Genomic DNA, 19624 nt, shown 5'->3' with positions numbered 1-19624 from the left:
TTTCTACACTACTTGAGCTTTAGCCGTTTGGAAGGATTTCCAGAGATAATCAAGGAAGAGATATCATGCATGAGTGAGTTTCTGTGGTTTAAGAGGTGGTAATGGAATATTTTGTAGTGTGTTTTAGCTACATTTGCGACAAAGGGTATGGAGAGGTCGTGATGGAATGTGTGATTGGAAACGTAATATGGTGCTTTAGTGATTTTTCCAAAAGCTTTTGGTTGATAGGACTGTATTTGTATTATATTGATTTTAGTAGGTTTTGCTGACCCCCAGAGCTGTATACCATAAACCCATATTGGTTTAATTATCAAAATATGAATTTGAAATTTGTATAAGATGATTGTTTTTATCTGTACTATTTTTTAATTGGTATAAGAAAAACTTATGATTAATTTTACATCATTGATTTATTTTATTTTAATTCTTAAGTGCGTATGTTTATAATTCAATGCATTTTAAATAAAACTTATTTGAAAAGGTTCGTGATTTTGTAAGAATTATAAATTTAAACACTTATAAAAAAAACAATTATTGTTGTATATATTTTTGAAATTTCACAAATGCAGAAAATCTCTAAATACATTTAAAATATCAATAAATAGTACAAAATGAGTCCAAATATTGAGATAATAATTTTTTTGAGTATTGTAAAAGCTCATATGAATATTTGGTAAAAACGTATCTACGGTAGTTAATTGTCTTGTAAATTGCCATTAAAAAATAAAATCTATTTCACCGAAAACTGGTATTGCATAAAATGCTTGGTTTTTCTAATATTATAGATTCTGATCGCTGATTTTACATTAATGTGTAAGTAATTTTTAGTGTCACGATTTTTTTTTTGTGTCCGTCATCTTATCAGAATCTTTTCTGATAAAAAGTGAATCTATTCGGTACTTAGTATAAAATTCCTAGTTATTTTCAGTGTTAGAAAAAATAAAAAATAAATTAAAGAAAATCAAGGATTTTTATACAAATCCAATTTTCGACAATAAATGATTTAATTTTTTTTTGCGGAACTCGAAAATTAAAACTGGATACTTATAATTTTCATGCAATTGTTGATACGATTTTCTATACATGGTGAAATTTAAAAATATTTTGAATTTTTTAGCCATTTATATTTGTATAAGAAATTTCGATATTATTTCTCTATAAATATCAATACAAATATTTCGCTTTGTCAAAGAGCTTAAAAATGTAATAAAAATGTCTTACAAGTTGTTTTAATAGTAGTTAAAAAAAGTCAAATTTTTTTAAAAATTTCATGGTGGATAGAATATAAGTACTTATTTAAACATTCGGTGAAAATTTCATATATCAATGGTCATTCGTTTTAAAGTTATATCAAAAATCAAAATCGATTTTGTCGAAAACTGATTGTACGTAAAATTTCCCGTTTTTCCGTTAATTTTTAGTTTGTTTATCCCGATTATTTAGAAAAATATTAAGAATTTTTTACTTTTGATCCCCCAAAGTATCAACTAGATTCACTTTCTGATTTAACAAGGTACTGAAGTTAAAAGTCGAAGCATTTTTACTGCCCCAAAACGTAATGAAAAACACAAAAAAAAAATATTCATGGTTTTGACGAATTTTTGTCAATATTTGAACTTCAAATGCTAATAAAAAAAAATTGTGCCTATGTATTCTTATAATTTTTATTTCACTATAAGAATAACCTATGAGGAACTTTGTATTAAATTTTCAAGTCTTTTGATAGGGCCAAAAAAAATTTATCGACACTTCAAAAAAATTTTTCAGACAAATTGAAAATTTCAGTCATATATAAATATCTCAAAAAAAGTCAAAATATTTTTAAAATTAAATCATGTAAAGAAAATGCCAATCTAAATAACTGATAAAATTTTCAAGTATCTACAACTTATACTTTTTGAATAATAACAAATATTTAAAATCGTTTCAGGATAAATCATTATTGTTACGCTATTTCGTAAAAATTTAAAATTCAAACGCACTTAAAATTTTTCCTATAATGATGCTTCGGGTTTTCTCTATAGCTACTTGAAGGAAAACTTAATGTTGTATTTTTAATTCTTAGTCATAAACATAAACAATTTTATGATTTTTCAACTTCAAAATTACTTGCAAATTTTTGTGTTTTCGACAGATTTCGTAAAAATTTGAAATATAAACGCTTATAAAAAAAAATTGTGACTTACGATTTTTAATTTTTTTTAGCTTCATTAAGAACAAGTCATAAGTAACAACCTTGTATTAAATTTTCAAGTTTTTTTGGTAGTCCAACATTTTTTAACCGGCACTTCAAAAAAAAAATTCTCAAAAAAATTGAAAATTTCAGTGGTCTATAAATAACTCAAAAAAAGTCGAAAATTTTTGAAAATTAAACTGTATATAGATATCACTAACATAAACATTTGGTGAAAATTTCAAGTATTTACAGTGATTAGTTTTTGAATTACAACCTTATAAAAAAATTCGATTTGGTCGAAAACTGGTTTTGCATAAAAATTCCCGTTTTTCTGTCATTTTTTTTTTTTGTTTTTCTCGATTTTTTTGAAAACTGTTGGAAAATGTTTACGTTTGACCACTATAATGCACCAAGGATCTTCAATTTTACATCGGAAACCACCCCCAAAGTTTGAAATCGAAGCATTATTTCGACTAGTTATGCTGTACACAGACACACAAAAAAAAAAACACACATCATTGTAAAATCAATACATTCATCACTTCGTTTAGAATCTAAAATGAAAATTTTGCGTGTAATCGAATGTATAGTTAAATTCTTTTAATTCTTACTATTATAATTTATATTTATATTTTAAGAACATTAGAAATATTATTATTAAAATACTATTATTAAATGAAATGTATAGTATCTGTGGTTACCACATCAATACTTCGATATATAATTGTTGATGATGCCTGTGGGATAAAATATGCCATTTGTCTTATTATACTGTATTCAATTCATCATTTATAAAAGTATAATATAAACCTAAACATTAAACATGATTCTAGCTCCTTAAATATAGCTAGGTACTGCGTAAAAATTTGTTGTATACAAATTTTTTATTTACTTTAGTATCGTCGTTGTATTTGTTTATATTACTCTTTAAACCGTGGTTAGATGATATCTATTCATGTGCATTGTGCTTAGATATAAACATTTATATCCGGTTATATTTATGATAACATATTATTTCATCTGTTTTTATTAAAGAATCGTAGGGTGGACAAGTAATAAAACAGTAAGACAGTAGGCATTGTTAGTATTAATTACTTTTATTATTATTTGAAATTTGAGTATAGGTATAAATTAATCATACGCAGGTTTATTGAAAATCCGTTTCTCATCGTACCTACGTTTTTTACACGAATATCAAATTTTTGAAAAATTATATAACCCTTTACAATAAACACATAGATTACAATTAACACATCTTTTATTCGTGACGATTTTCATTCATTTTAGATTCTGAACGAAGTGATGAATGTATTGATTTTACATTGATGTGTGTTTTTTTTTTTTTTTGTGTCTGTGTACAGCATAACTAGTCGAAATAATGCTTCGATTTCAAACTTTGGGGGTGGTTTCCGATGTAAAAGTGAATATCCTTGGTGCATTATAGAAGTCAAAAGTAAACATTTTCAAACAGTTTTCAAAATAATCGAGAAAAACAAAAAAAAAAAAATGACAAAAAAACCAAATTCGACCAAATCGATTTTTTTATATGGTTGTAATTCAAAAACTAATCACTGTAAATACTTGAAATTTTCACCAAATGTTAATGTTAGTGATATCTATATACAGTTTAATTTTCAAAAATTTTCGACTTTTTTGAGTTATTTATAGACCACTGAAATTTTCGATTTTTTTGAGAATTTTTTTTTTGAAGTGTCGGTAAAAAAATGTTGGACGACCAAAAAAACTTGAAGCATCAGTATAGGAAAAATTTTAAGTGCGTTTGAATTTTAAATTTTTATGAAATAGCGTAACGATAACGATTTATCCTGAAACGATTTTAAATATTTGTTATTTTTCAAAAAGTATAAGTCGTAGATACTTGAAAATTTTATCAGTTATTTAGATTGGCATTTTCTTTACATGATTTAATTTTAAAAATATTTTGACTTTTTTTGAGATATTTATAGATGACTAAAATTTTCAATTTGTCTGAAAATTTTTTTTTTGAAGTGTCAATAAAATTTTTTTGGCCTTATCAAAATACTTGAAAATTTAATACAAAGTTCCTCATATGTTATTCTTATAGTGATTAAAAAATTATAAGAATACATAGGCACAATTTTTTTTTATTAGCATTTGAAGTTCAAATATTGACTTATTACGTAAAATTACGGCAATTTTCAAATTATCTTAGATCGAAATTCATAAAAGTTTTTCTTTTTAATTCTAAGATTTAAGAATTTAATACAAGGCTCATAATATGTTTTTACAATAGCAGTTGAAAAATAAAATAAGTGTATAGCCACAATTTTTTTTTACATGTATACAAATTTTAATTTTGACAACATACGTAAAAATCACAAAAATTCGTAAATTATTTTATTCTAGAAATTCATAAAAAAATTTGCTTTTATACCTAAGATTTGAAAATTTAATACAAGGCTCCTAAAATATTTTTACAATAACGTTTGAAAAATAAAAGAAATATATAGTCACATTTTTTTTTTACAAGCATTTAAATTTAAATTTTGACAACATACGTAAAAATCACGAAAATTCGCAAATTATTATAAGCTAGAAATTCATAAAAAATTTTCTTTTTAAATCTAAGATTTGAGAATTTAATACAAGATTCCTTACAAATTTGCCAATCTTTATCACAAAAAAAATGTCCACCGGAAATTCAATTTAAATTTTTATTAGCATTTGAATTTCAAATATTGACAAAAATTTGTCAAAACCATGAATATTTGCAAATTATTTTGTAGTTCAAAATTCATAATATTGTTTGTATTTATATCTAAGATTATAAAATTTAACACCAAGTTTTCCACAAGTTTTGCTTCAAATAGCTATAGAGAAAATTTTAAGCGTCATTATAGGAAAAATTTTTTGAGCGTTTGAGTTTTAAATTTTTATGAAATCGCGTAATGATAACGATTTATCCTCAAACCATGTATTCGTATATATAAGGTATTATGAATTATGATAACTACATGATAACTACACTAATTGATTAACCATGCCTTTTGCAAAATTCGTCTTAATTGAAAAATAAAATATTTGTTTCAAAATAGAATATATGACAATATTTAAATATAATATATCCTAGACTGACAAATCATCTCCGTTCAGAATCGTTTTTCGTATACAATGATACCTATCATTGCATTCAAATTTAATCCCATCCATTACAGTAACCTACTGTACAGCAGAGCGACATCCACGACTTACCCGCTTTTTTAATTTATAATTTTAAATAATTATAAAACAATTCGATTCCGTGTCATGGTGATGAATGAATAGCGAGACAAATTCTTACCACCTAGCTATACTATTGTGCTGTCTACCTATAAGAATAATATTATATCCAATACAATTTTTATTTAATATGACTAAACATAATATTTAGTAATGATAGCCAATAGGTGTATATATGTAATATATGATTATATAATTTATTATACTTTCATACCCGCAATTTCGCAATAGTATGACTATTGCAGATTTTACAGATAAATACTCAAAATAAAATAAAAATAGTTTAATCAAGAAAATATACTTTTATTTTTCTTCTTATACAACTATTGTATAATAATATTTAATACCAGACTAATGAGTATCTATTTACCTACCTATTGTTTATATATATGTGTGTGTGTGTAATGTGTATATAATATGTATATCTAATAGAAGATACATAGATGATAGTTTATTTTTAAGATTTACATTAATCGAAATTCTACTTTTTACTAAAAGTGTCCTTGACCAGTTAATTTATCACATTAACTCTTCCTAATCTTATGTTTCCACTCTTCATTTACCTTCTTTGACAGCCCTAGAATATTATCACGCCAACTTTCATTTAGTGACTTTACTTCATGTTTATTTGTGTCATAAAAGTAGTATGTCATTTTCTTATTTCATACATCATATTTCATTTGTTAAATTGAATTTAAGGCGACTGACGAATGTTGGATTATCATTTTTTTGTAAATTTTATTATTCACTTCGAAATAAACTAAATATGTCTATAGTGTTAAAGTTTTATAATCAAAAATAAAGTGGATTTACTTGATTATTTTTATATATATTGTCTTAACTATAACTCTACATTGAGTAGAAGTTTATAATAGACCTTAATTTCAAATTATTTTGTAAGCAGAAATTCATAAAACAATATCTTTTCACTTTTCTCCACATATTATACCTACTTGAAATGTTCATTAGGCTCTGGCCTTTACCTGATATTGACTGAAAAGTAACCAGTGGGGCTTTGCTTTCACGGCCTCAATATAATGGTATCACTTAAAAATATACAAAAATAACAAATTTATGTACTCGAGTAAATAGTAAGTAATTTTTATTTTATTTTTTTCAGTAGGTAAATATTTTTAATATTTTATCAATTTTAATCACAATATTTTTTTCTGTATAAGTAATCAATACTTGTTTGGACAAGACCTACTTATATACTTAAATATTTGTTTAATGTTTATTCTCCCCATAGCTGAAGAAGTTTTCTGATTTGATGGATGTAATCGATAATGTAATAACTATACTACCTACTTGTACCAAAATTATAAATTTGAAAATACTTTTTTGTACCAAATTTTAATAAAATTGAAGTCTAGTTATGAATCATTTTTTTTATTTTATTGAAAGAAAAAGAAGGCTTCAATATCTGAGGTTTTTAGCCTTGTGTACATGTTACATTGTATGAGTTACATTAATAATTAAATTTCAAAGTTTACAACAGTCTTAAATTATGAATACATGTTAGTTAAAGATTGTTTACAATATTAATATGCGTAAAGAAATTTAAGATTTATATGGTGTTGTCTTTCTAAAGAGCTCCTTCTTAGTTGTTGGATATTGATAAGGTGTTTCAGATGTTTTGAAGGTCTGGGCAGTCTAGTATGATGTATTGATTGGTTAGGTCTTCTTGGAATTTATTGCATATAGGTTAGGTTAGTTAGGTGGATCTTTTCTGATTATGAATGAATGGGTTAGAAAAGAATGTCCAATTCTCACTTTGGCTAAAGTGACATCTTGTCCTCTGTATAAATTATAGAGATGATGCCACTTTTGAGTGCATTTTTTAATCTGTTGGAATGCGGAACAGAGTCATATCGTATTTATATTGTTTCTAATGGATATACTTATGTCGTTAGCCGGTATGTTAATGATTGTTGGATGCTAGATGATTTTAGCTACTTTGTCTGCTAACTTATCGGCTATCGCCCATCTCGTAACCGACAATGCCAATATGTGCTTTTCCTTTTCATGCCGTAGATGAGTATCTATTTTTCTCTTTGGAGTTTGAAACGTTACATAATATACTGTCGATAGGGGTGATTCTGAATACTCCAATTGAAATGCGAATAACTTCATTGTATAAAGAATCTAATATTTTGAGTAAATTTTCTTTGGCTGAACTATAAAAAATTGACCCATAATTTATTCGTGACAGTATTAATGAATTATATATATATTTAGAAGACTTTTTGTGTCAGTCCTCCAGGTGCGATTTGAAAATGTTTTCATTATGTTCATATTAATTTTATAAAAGCTTTTTAGTTTTTTTTAGGTATTGTGTCCATTTTAATTCACTATCTAAGATCATTCCTGATATGCGTAAGGATTTGCAGAAGGATATTTCAGAATTATTAAGGAATAATTTGTGGTTATCTGTCTTATGAGTATGGAAACAAATACATTGACTTTTCTTGGGGAGAATTTGAAACCAATCTTATTTGACCAATATTGGAGAATATTTGGTGCTTGATGCAATATTTCCATTGTGGTTTTAGTATTCTTCCACTGCAATAAATGTTCTAGTTGTCAGCAAATAGTAGTAGGTGTTTTGTAGGTTTAGGGTTTAGGCAGTGGCGTATTTTGGGGGGGTGTCCTCCATGTCTTGACACCCCCCGACATTTAAAAAAAAGTCCTAATATATTGGACATTAGTGTTGTCACTTATTTTATAGTATACTATTTTTATCAAATGTAAAACTTCTTGTCAATTCCTAACATATTAATTTGTTAAAAAATTAATTCAATGTCTTTTTACATTAGTAAATAATACTAAAAATTTTGTTTGTGAGGTTCAATAAATGTTGACACCCCCCGAGAAATCACCCAAAATACGCCACTGGGTTTAAGTATTTATTTAAACATATTGTTAATAGCTTAACATTGTTAAACTAATCACTGAACCTTAGGGAAGGCCGTTTTCAGTTAGGTAAGTGTTTGATAATTCATTGTGAGCTTAACTTGTATTGTACGATTTTTTTAAGAAATTTTGGAAGAATATGAAAATTTTACCATTTATATCACATTCTTAAATAATTTGAAGAACTCTGTTTTACCATACCATATCGTTTGATTTTTCTAGGTCTAAGGCTATAAATATTAAATATTGTTTCTAATTTTTTGCATAACAAATATTATTATCATTTAAGGACGAAAGGCCGATATCGAAAGTAGAATGATATCTTCGAAATCCACATTGAACATTTGTTAGTATATTTTATGTCTCCAAACGAAGCGGTTTATAATTATTTTTTTTAGTGTTTTATCTAGTGTATTGATGAATGAAATGAGCCTATAGTTAGAGGTATCGAATTTGTTCGTATTTGGTTTTGGGATAGGTATAATTATTGCGTTGTGTCATTGGTCTGGATATATGCCTCTTTCCCAAATTATATTATAAATTTGTAGAAGTATTTAGTGTCCTAACTTTGGTAGATTTTGAATAAAGCAATATGGTATCTCATCTGAACCTGGGATTTTGATTTTGCATACTGATAAATGATAATGCATTGAATAGTTCAGTTATATTGAAAGGTTGATAATTTGTGTTTTCTTATAGGTAACGTAAGTACCTATAAAATTATAGATTTTCAAGACTTTGTTTCTCTTCCTATAGACAACACTGATTTCTGTAGTGTACTGTGGTAGTTCTTAAGTAATATAGTATTTTGTATCAAATGCAGTGACGTATTTAGGGGGGTTTTGGGAGTTAAACCCAAATGAAGGGTTGGTGAGGGCGTCACTAATTAGAATTTAAGAGGGAGTGTTGAAATATAATTTTTTTTGTAACCCCCCTCTTTAAATCTTTAAAGTTAATGGAAACTCCTGATAAATTAACAAAACTCTCGTCGGCTATAGATGTTATAGCAAATAAAACGTGAATTAATAATATGACATTATACAACAAGCACATAAACATAAGTCTAATATCTAACATACTATTAAGTCAAATAATAACAAAATGGTATCTTCTAAATTTAACTTTTGAAGTGTTTAGCACTATTTCTGAACTCTATAATAGTGATTACAATAGCATAGCTATATAAATATAAATGTATACAAAATATGTGAAATATGATTCCACTACCAGCTTTGATATAATAATTTAATAATTGGTTAAAAGTAATTCTATAAAATAACAATACCAGTTTAACAAACAACGTTAAGTATTTGTTCTCAAAGTATAATTTTGTTAAGCACTATATTATTATAGATATTGTTGTTGATGGGTACTGGCATTATTTTCATATTTTAGATTAAATTAATGTTAAGTTATAGAAAAATTCTAGGCTGGGCAAGTTAATAATATTTATTAACTAAGTTAAGTTAAAACATTTTCATACGTAAATTAAGTTAACAAATTATATTAATATTACTAATATTTTATTATGAATATAATTAAAAACCTGTAGGTCTGTATCATTTTAGAACTCTACTTATTCACATTAATTCAAGCATGGTTCATTTAAATTTAAAGTTGAATGTTAATTTGTTTAGTGTATATTGTTTAACATTTAAAATCCAAAAAATTCCTACTCAAACATTTAAAAATTATAAAAAACTTCTATACATATTTCTTCTTATAGGTTTTGAATAACATATATACTTAAATTAAGATTAGTATTTTACAACTAGGCTGTTCAAAATATCTAATACATTTTAATAAGAGTGTTGACTGTATGAACCGTCAATGCATCAATGTATAATTAATGTATAATGTATATTTCTAATCAATTTTGTTTTAGAGTTAACTGGATTTAAAATTTACTAAGTTAATACACCAGTGTAGATAGGAAAGCATTTTTACTATTTTTGTAATTAAATCATAGTATTAAATATGACATATATCAATCAAAATGAACATTTGATAATCGCACACTAATAATATAACTTTAAATATTATAAATGATAAGTATCTAATTATATTTTTATATTATTGTGATACATATAACAATATAAAAATAAAGAGAGTAAAAATGGATTAATTTCCTAATTTTTACATCAGAGATAAAAGGAAAAGTCTCATAATAATATCTTGTATTGAGTAAACTTCTAGATTTATGTATTTGATTTTTTTTTTATGAGATAGTATCCAAGTCCATTATATTAGATAACATTGAAACAGATTAAGTCTGATTTCAAAACTGTTAGAATTAAAATAAGATGATAATTTGGCCCTTCATAGTTTTCATATTAAGATGATATATTTTTACAAAACTAAATATATTTTTTTCATTAAGACATTATCAGTACTCTTATTATTATTTATACTACAATATTAATTTTTTATAATACATTTACATTACATTTCTGATATTATAATTATTAATTAATCAAAATATAATATAAAAATAACAATTCTGTAATAAAATATACCTAAAAATATAATAACTAAAAAGTTTTTCTTTATAACATTTTCAAAATGTAGTAGAAAGTTCTATTTTACTTCTAAAAAACCTTATATGATGACAGCAGGTACCTTGATTTGGGATCTTTATGTGAAACGAAATTTTAAATGTATATGATAATGATATAAAATCTTTACAAAATTCAAACTAAATCCCTCTATAAACATTACTTAAATGGTATTATATGCATAAACAATTTAATGTGAAAATAATAATATTATTTTACAGTCAATAATGACATGTACTATTCTGTCCGAAATAAATATATCATCAATTTTGTTTTATAGTTAACTGGATTTAAAATTAACTTAAGTTAATTTCATCATAAAAACTTTATGACAATTACTACTCTAAACATAAATCACAAATGTTAAAGAAATATGTAGTTTCTAATAATTGTACAACAAAATAGATAGGGTCCAAATTGAATTAACTACATATGTAATTTTTATTTATTAGCAGATAGGTAACATTACATAGGCCATATTATAGTTTATAATATAAAATCAAATTAGGTGTATAATTAAATTAATCAATTCATACCGTTACTACTAATAACTTTAATTATGGTTTACCCTGTATATTTAAGTCTAAATAAACAATTCTTGTTATATCAAATATTTTACAAAAATGAATTTATTATTAGGAGAATAGTTTATTTTATAAAATGTAGGTGATGTAGAAAATACATAAACGGATATTCATTATAGCTGCCATCATTAAAATAAAATCATGAATTTATCTTTGATAAATGATATCTATGATAATATATTATATATAAAATAAAAATTGCATACCTTGTTGAAAATAAATTATACAATTATCATCATATAAATTGTATTTAGCATTAAAAAAAAAAAAAAAAAAACATAGCCATACATTTCTATCAAAATTGAACATTGAGCGTATTAATATTTCTATACTATTTTTTTATTGCAAATACAAACTAAAAATAAGATACATTTATTAGAATACAAGTTCTTGAAAAAATATACTTTGCAGTAACAAAAAAAAAAAAAAAATACATAAGACAATAATAAAAAAAAAAAAATAGATGACCTTTTTGTGTTTACATTTTTACTCAATAATAATGGTATTTTAAAATAAAAATCATTTACAAGTTAAAAAAAAGTATAAATACATCTGAAACTCTTAGACTAATTGCACATAACATTCAGTCTTGTCTTATACTAAATATTCTCAGATATTTTTATTAACATATATTTGCATTCATAATGTATTTAAATACTAAGCAATACATATTTTATTTATCTAGTGCATTTTGTTATGTGTATTAAAAACTACAATTTTTTTTTGTAAAGCAAACTAAAATAAAATATTTAAAAGTGTGATGTCTTGATAAATTAAATTTAAGTTAATTACTAGAACTGTATACAATAATAAATCATAAAATATTGTGATCATCATTTCTTCCAGAAACGAACGTATAAGTAAGTTAATTTTCACATTCATAAATATCTATATATAAAAATCTTTATACAGAAATAAAATTACAATTATTAAAGAAAAATTTGTTTTTTCAGTTAAATGATACTGAAATACAAAATAAATTAACTATTATTATGAAAAATGATAGTCATACATTAAGTGTTCAAATTAATTCAATTAAAATTTTGTTATTTTGTTGTCATTTATATTAAAGTATGTTTATAAAGATTTAATGTTGTACTAAAATTATCAAAAAAAAAAAATAAATAAATAAATAAAAGCATAATAATAATATATAATATTATATTGGTCGTCTTCTAGCTGCCTATCATAAATTCATAATGCAAAAATATACCATAATAGGTTTAAGTTATCTATTATTTAAAATTATACCAATGTGGCAGTCCTAGATTGGGGTGTAGCTTCATCTTGATACCAAGACAACATTTCATTAGCAAATACACTTTCATCTAAACATAATTCATTATTGGGTTCAAATGAATCAATGGGACAGACTGTTTCTTCCATCATTGAAATGTTTCTGTAAAATAAAATGTATTTTTAATTTTATATTTTATACTGAAATATAAAATAGCGAGTTAACTTACTGAGGTACTAGTGGATGACAATTGTGAGGTTGTAAAGGTTGATAAATTCCTTTATTTTGTAATGCTGGTTGTGGTGGCAAAGATGGTGTTGGTGATGGATTGGCTGTAGCTTGAATAATTTCTGGAGATGCACTATTAGAATTTGCAGATGGTTTCCTAAATCTTGTACTGTACTTATAAAAATCAGACATTTCAAACGGTTTAGTTACTTCACGATACGGTTGCCACTTTCCAACCTGAACAACCGTATGATTTTTTGGTGATTCAAATGGAACCTAATAAAAAAAGTTATATTTAAATGCATAATTATTTGGATTTAATAACAAAAAAATATAAAATAATTACAGTGTCAAAATGATTGACTAGTGGGTCGTACGGAAGTGGATGATTTTCAGGTTGTATTGGAGGTGTATGCATTTTAATAGGAGGCGGTAAATCATGGGTAAGTGTTGGTCCAGACTCAACGCTACTACTACTATCTAATGATGTTTCAATCCATTTTTTCTCAGAACTTTTTCTACTTTCAGACAACGATATCTGATTTAAATCTGTAAATCCTTTTTCTGCTTGTTGTTGATTTTCATTTTTAATATTACCCAGAGAGTGAGTTCTCATCAAACTATTTTCTGGGTACATTTGATTTGGTAATAAAACAGTAGTTGGGGGATGCTGTGAATTTATGTGTCGCGGTACAACAGGAACAGCAGGAGGTTCATGATCAACACTACTATTACTTCGAGAACTAGAACTTCTAGTAGTATGTCGCCTGTCTAAACTTCCAAACCTGTTATCATAAAATATTAAATCATTCAATTCTAATCTATTAAAAAAGCATAATATTACAATTTATTATGAAATATTAAATTGTATACCTGTCTCTATACTTAGACGTGGAATCTTGATCAATAATCTTACTTGACAATTCATGATTGGATGGCAAATTTGTAGAATTTGAATTATTATTAAAAAATACACCATTGTCTTTAGGATAAGTTACTGTAAAATAATTAACAATGTTAATTTAACAAATATATTTTTTAATAATTAACACAAAATTTACCATGATCTTTATCTAAACTTATTGTTGATCTTGGGAGTAGCATTGGTTGCATATTAGAACTGGATATATGTTCATGAGTATTCCATGCATTATGTAGCCCATTGCTGATTCTAAAAATTGATTAATTAAAAATTTTTTATACTAATTTCAATCTATTTAAGTTGTACAATTTTATATTTTTCAAACTATAAAAATAAAAATTCTTATATGTGTTATGTACTGCAAAAATATTTAAAACAATGATATTGTTATGAATATGTATAAATGAATGATCATTGGCAATAAGTACAAATATAATAGTATTTAAAAAAAATAGCATTGAAAAAATTAGATAGTCATTGTAAGTTAGAATAAACATCAGACAATCTCAAACTGCAAATAAGCACTATTTATATAGAAGGCATTGCCATAGTTAATTAAGATAAAAGGAATATGATGAATGGAGGTTAGACAGTGGAGATTGGAAAGTGTATTGGCTGTACATATTCATGTAACAATCTATAAGTACCCAACTATACTTATGTGGTAATTTCATATCACTAAATCTACATTCTAACTACAAGTCCGGAGCTACAGTCACCCGATTTTTAACAATACTATTTATTTTACATTTAATAATAATTAATTGTTACAATATAGTGTCATTTTTAAGCATGTTCAATCACATTCTTCCCTTTAATAGTGTACATTTATTCAAATTATAGTTTTAAGCATTATTTAAGTAAACCAATTTTAATATAAGTCGAAATTCTAGTTTCTGTGTTCATAAAATATTTATAATAAATATAATTATTGTAAGTTTTTAATACAAAAAGTTTCTATTGTTACTGAATCATCCTTGAAAAGTTCAAAAATCTCAATTCAAAAATAGGTATTTAAGTGTATTTGAAATTTCCAAGAAACAAAATTTTAATATATGCATAATTTAAGCATAAAAATAGGGTGAGTATAATTTTAAAAACCATCCTGTATATTACAAAAAAAAAATATATATATATATAACTACGTTTAAAGTAATAATAAATTCATAATTACCTTGGGTCATGAGAATTCCTCTGACCAGGGAATTTGTTGTATGATTGTGACTGCCTTAAATTAGTTTTGTGAGGTAACACTTTTGCATTCAAAGATTGTACATTTGGATCTTTAGGTACAACAAAATTACCATCAGTCACACTATGATTGTTCACAAAATCTAATACAAAAACAAAATAAAAGTATTAAATGTATTCATGATAAATCAAATTTCCTTAATCATTAATCAGAACTTAAATCAATTATTTTATTTTTTAAGGATATACTTTTTTGTATAATAAAACATACATACCTATTATGTTTTAAAACAAAATGGTTTAATTACATTTCAAAAAATACTCGCTTAATATTTCAGGCAAGAAATAAAAACTTATGAATAAATACAAAACCATTAACAATTAAAAAATATTCAACAATATAGGTAATTGTGGAAATTAAATGTGTGTTTTTCATAATGTTATAAAATGATCTGCTAGTTTTTGATTCTACTATATAATTCAATTGAATAATGTACATTAAAATAACTAATTGTTATAAGAATTATTTAAGAATGATATAAATTAAAGCATAATCATTTCATCTTTCTCTCATCTTTGTTTTGGATAAATCATATTACCTTTGAACTTAAACAAATGATTTTATCTTCTAATCATGTACAACTTTTCTCAAATTAATGGATTTTTTTTAAAAATATTACAGCTAATCCTCAGTTCATCCTTTTCTATAATTATCACTCTGTTATTCTGAACCCAATCAATTTTTTCCATCATACTGGATTTAACATTTAATTGTGTTCCTATTTAAATAATTTAATGTGCATTAATTTGTTTTATATATAAAATTATAATTGTAAAAACCAATGGTAGAAATCAGGTGTACTTATAATTTTTTTTTTTTTAATAATAGAACCTACATTTTTTAAAGTAAGTTGACTTAAAATAACTAGCTACAATTATAAGCTATAAAAATAATTATAATTTATAGGTTAACTATATATTATATTATAAAACACAGGATAAGATATATTATGATTAATCATTATAAATGAAAGAGTTTGTTCAACATTCAACTAACTCATAAACCCCATGTTTGATTTTGCTTGGAAATACATTTTAACTAAAGCTAAATTAGAATTAAATAGTTATTTTTATTTATTTATTTATTTTTGTTTTTAATGAATATTACAGAAAGATTTGTAGTTTTTTGACATTTCAAGGGCTGGAAGTTAACTTTAATAATCATTATATTTTATTATATTGTACTATTGCTTATACATGACAATTTTAAAAACAAAATTAATACATGTGCTTGTTAAAATTAAATACAATAAAATAAACAAGAAGTAAATATGTATTGTTCTATTAACCACTGCAATGATAAAACTTAAATAAAAAAAAAAAAAAAATTGAGAGTGGCAATTATTAATCAAATTATTATTGTAATAGTTCTTACTGCAATGTTATTCATTAAAGAATTTCGTATAAATGTGTAATGTATATATATATACATTTTTAAATTATGAAGTGTATATTATGTTGTTGTATAAATTTTGATACTTAAAATGCCCTCTTAGAAAATGACATATTTATATCAATAATATGTTGACCAAATTATTTTTATTATATTACTTTATGACCACAGCATTTTAGATAAGATATTGAAAGTAATTCACTAATACACAAGATTAAAATGTTTTTCATATACTATGAAGGCCATAAAGATAAATAGTTGTATGTAGTGAATAAGAATAAACAAAATGTTCTATTGAATATTTCTCATGATAATATTTTTCATGTAATCTTAATTACAAATCTTTTATAATTAAATTATCATCCAAGTTAATCATCTTTTCAATTCATTTTAATACTATTTGATTGGTATTACAATCCTTTAGAATTTATTTATAAGGTCCATATCAAAATAATAAATCGTCTTGTGTGTTAACTCTGTTAACGCACAGATTATAAGTTCTTTTTTTTATCATAACTTAGAGAACATGTAATAAATTAGAAATCTAACTTTTTCTATTTAAAGCCAGATTTTGATTCCTTTGAACATTTTTTTTTTTTTTAATGCTGTTCTGGCTCTTTGAATTCTGTATTATATTTCTAAAGAATAATTCTATTTTTAAGTTGTTATTTTATCTACGGTGCACAAATTATTGCAACACTCAACATTCTGATACTGTAGGTAGTGAATCTAGATAAGAATATCAAGAAAAACTTATATACAGTAGCCAGTAGATAATAATATCATAAGATAAATATATTTGGTAGTAAAAATATAGATAGTAAAATTGTTCATATAATGTATCCAGTAATTAAAACAAAAATAAGTGGGATAATAAAGTTTTATCTTTATATTTTTAAACAGATTGTGAAAGAACAACACAAGTAAGCAAATATAAGTACTTGTGTTTATGACCAATACACATAACATTGAAATTTATTATTATGCAATGGGCTATGATTAGGTACTGTTTTGTATATTTATTATTATTATTAATACATACTATATGACCAGTATATGTAACTATTTTCTTGTATCTTATGCATTTATTCTCAAAAAGTTAAAATGATAACTATGGGCGATATTTGAATAGATGTTTTTTATTCAGATATATTAAGCTTAACATATTTTTCTCCCAAAGATGTATTTTACCAGTGGATATTTTTCCAATTGAAACATAACTTTTAACCTTATTAAAGATAAAACACTATTCTATTAAACAATTTATTGAGCCATATAAATTCTTTGAAAATTATATCAGGAATATGTAGAAAATGATAATACAACAACTTGGTGAAAATTTCAAGTGGGTATCTCCAGTTATTTGTTTTTGGGATATGAAAATATAGTAAAATTTTTTGAAGAAGAAACAACGGTTTAATATTTAATTTAATCAAAATTTAAACTTTAGATAGTCATATAAAACTATTGTTGATTTATAAACAATTTTTATTTTTTAATTGCAATATAAAATACCTAGAACTTGTATTCAATTTTTAAATTCTTAATTAAAACATAATTTTAATCATAAGCGATTACGACAGAATTTCAAGAAAATTATATCATGTGTAGAAACTTTTAATAAAGGTAAACATTTCAATTATTTATGGTTATTTTTTATTTTTTAATTTTTTTTTTATCCCAGTTATTAAGAAAAATACTAAATATACATTTATTTTATATTAAGTGTTTTAAAAATAAAAATGATAATAATAAATAAATCAATTACTGTAAAATAAATACATTCATTGCTCTACTCAGAATCTAATATGGTCTAAATGTTAATCTGTAACAGATTTTGAGTCTGGTTAAGTGTGTTTATCTATCAATGTTATAACCAGTACTAGATGAAAATATTAAATAATTTTAACTAAACAATTAATCAGAAAATTAAAATATCGAACTTAAATTATTATTGGCGTGTGTGGATTAGGTATGTAATTATTTGATTTCAATCCAGTAATAAAACATGGCACTACTGGTCCACGATAAACAATATGTATAATTATAACTATGTGTACTCTTCCTTACTTAACCCACATCAAGAAGCCTTTTTCTTTTTAATTTAATCTTAACAATGATAGAGTATTATAGATATTACCTGTTGTGTAACTGCTTTCAGGGCGAGGCTTTTTTTTTACTTTTTGATTATTGCATAAATTTATTCTTGTCTCAAGTTCAATAATTCTATTTTGACTTTGTTGATACATCATTCTATGTTTACGTCGCACCGATTTATTGGCAGTCTCATCATTAGCAAGTCCTAAAGCAGCTTCGGCAATTCCTTTTTGGATTTTATACTCTAGTTCTAGAGAAGCCAAAGTTTCATCCTAAGAGGTAAAAAACTTATATAAAACCTGTACACCACAATAAAAAAGCAATAATTACTTACGTCTTTAAATTTAAGCTTATTTATTAAATTTTCAGGATAAGTAAATGAAGTTCCAATACGTCGACGGAATGTAGGTGGTGTTTCACCAGGGTCCAATGGGATCTCCGGTGGTAAGCTTCCCGTCAATTCTGCTTCTTGTATGCATAATCGTTTTAATTCACGATTTTTTTCTGTGATTTTAGATTCTAATGCTTTACGTCTGGACTGTAAACTCGCAACCATCGTGTCAACTTTATTAAAGGAGCATTCTGAGAAGATAAAAGTTATGAATTACTCAATTAGCAAAGACAACCAAACATGTTAAATTTAATTGCATATAAGTTGTTTATTAACAAATGACAGAACGGTACTAGTTACCCATAGTTTTTTAAATTCATCGCGAAACTATCACATTCATGAACCAGAATTCTGTACGCTAAAACGGCGTGTGAATCCAAATATTTCAGCGATGTAAATTCTCAAATCTGAGTAATAAAATGACTCGCCTTGACGTGATGACTAATGACAATAACAAAGGTTAATGATACAGTGAAACACAGAAAACTCTTCCAAAGTAAACACTAAACAATAAACTGAGCTACATCATTAAAATACTTTACGGCTTATCTAATGCGTAATTGCTTGGTAAAAAGTAAAAACCACGGACTATGATGAAAATGATAACAGTAACTAC

The 19624-nt window shown here is 24.7% G+C and overlaps 1 protein-coding gene across 1 annotated transcript; it reads right to left on the bottom strand.

The window, feature by feature from the left end:
- Positions 1 to 11533: 11533 nt before the first annotated feature.
- Positions 11534 to 19512, bottom strand: sstn (stepping stone). The gene is made up of 9 exons (XM_015511529.2): positions 19309 to 19512; positions 18952 to 19199; positions 18661 to 18889; positions 15051 to 15210; positions 14016 to 14125; positions 13828 to 13951; positions 13301 to 13739; positions 12956 to 13230; positions 11534 to 12888 (listed from the first exon to the last, which is right to left on the bottom strand). The coding sequence occupies exons 1-9, from the start codon at positions 19310 to 19312 to the stop codon at positions 12735 to 12737; spliced, it is 1743 nt and encodes a 580-aa protein (XP_015367015.2). The 5' UTR covers positions 19313 to 19512; the 3' UTR covers positions 11534 to 12734.
- Between the last annotated feature and the right edge of the window lie 112 nt (positions 19513 to 19624).

The sequence above is a fragment of the Diuraphis noxia genome, unplaced genomic scaffold, assembly GCF_037042655.1.
Source record: "Diuraphis noxia isolate RWA-SAM2 unplaced genomic scaffold, SU_Dnox_SAM2 contig0001, whole genome shotgun sequence".
In the NCBI taxonomy this organism is placed as follows: Eukaryota; Metazoa; Arthropoda; class Insecta; order Hemiptera; family Aphididae; genus Diuraphis; species Diuraphis noxia.
Note: the sequence above shows the minus strand (reverse complement) of the source record. Positions and strands in the feature narration are given on the sequence as shown.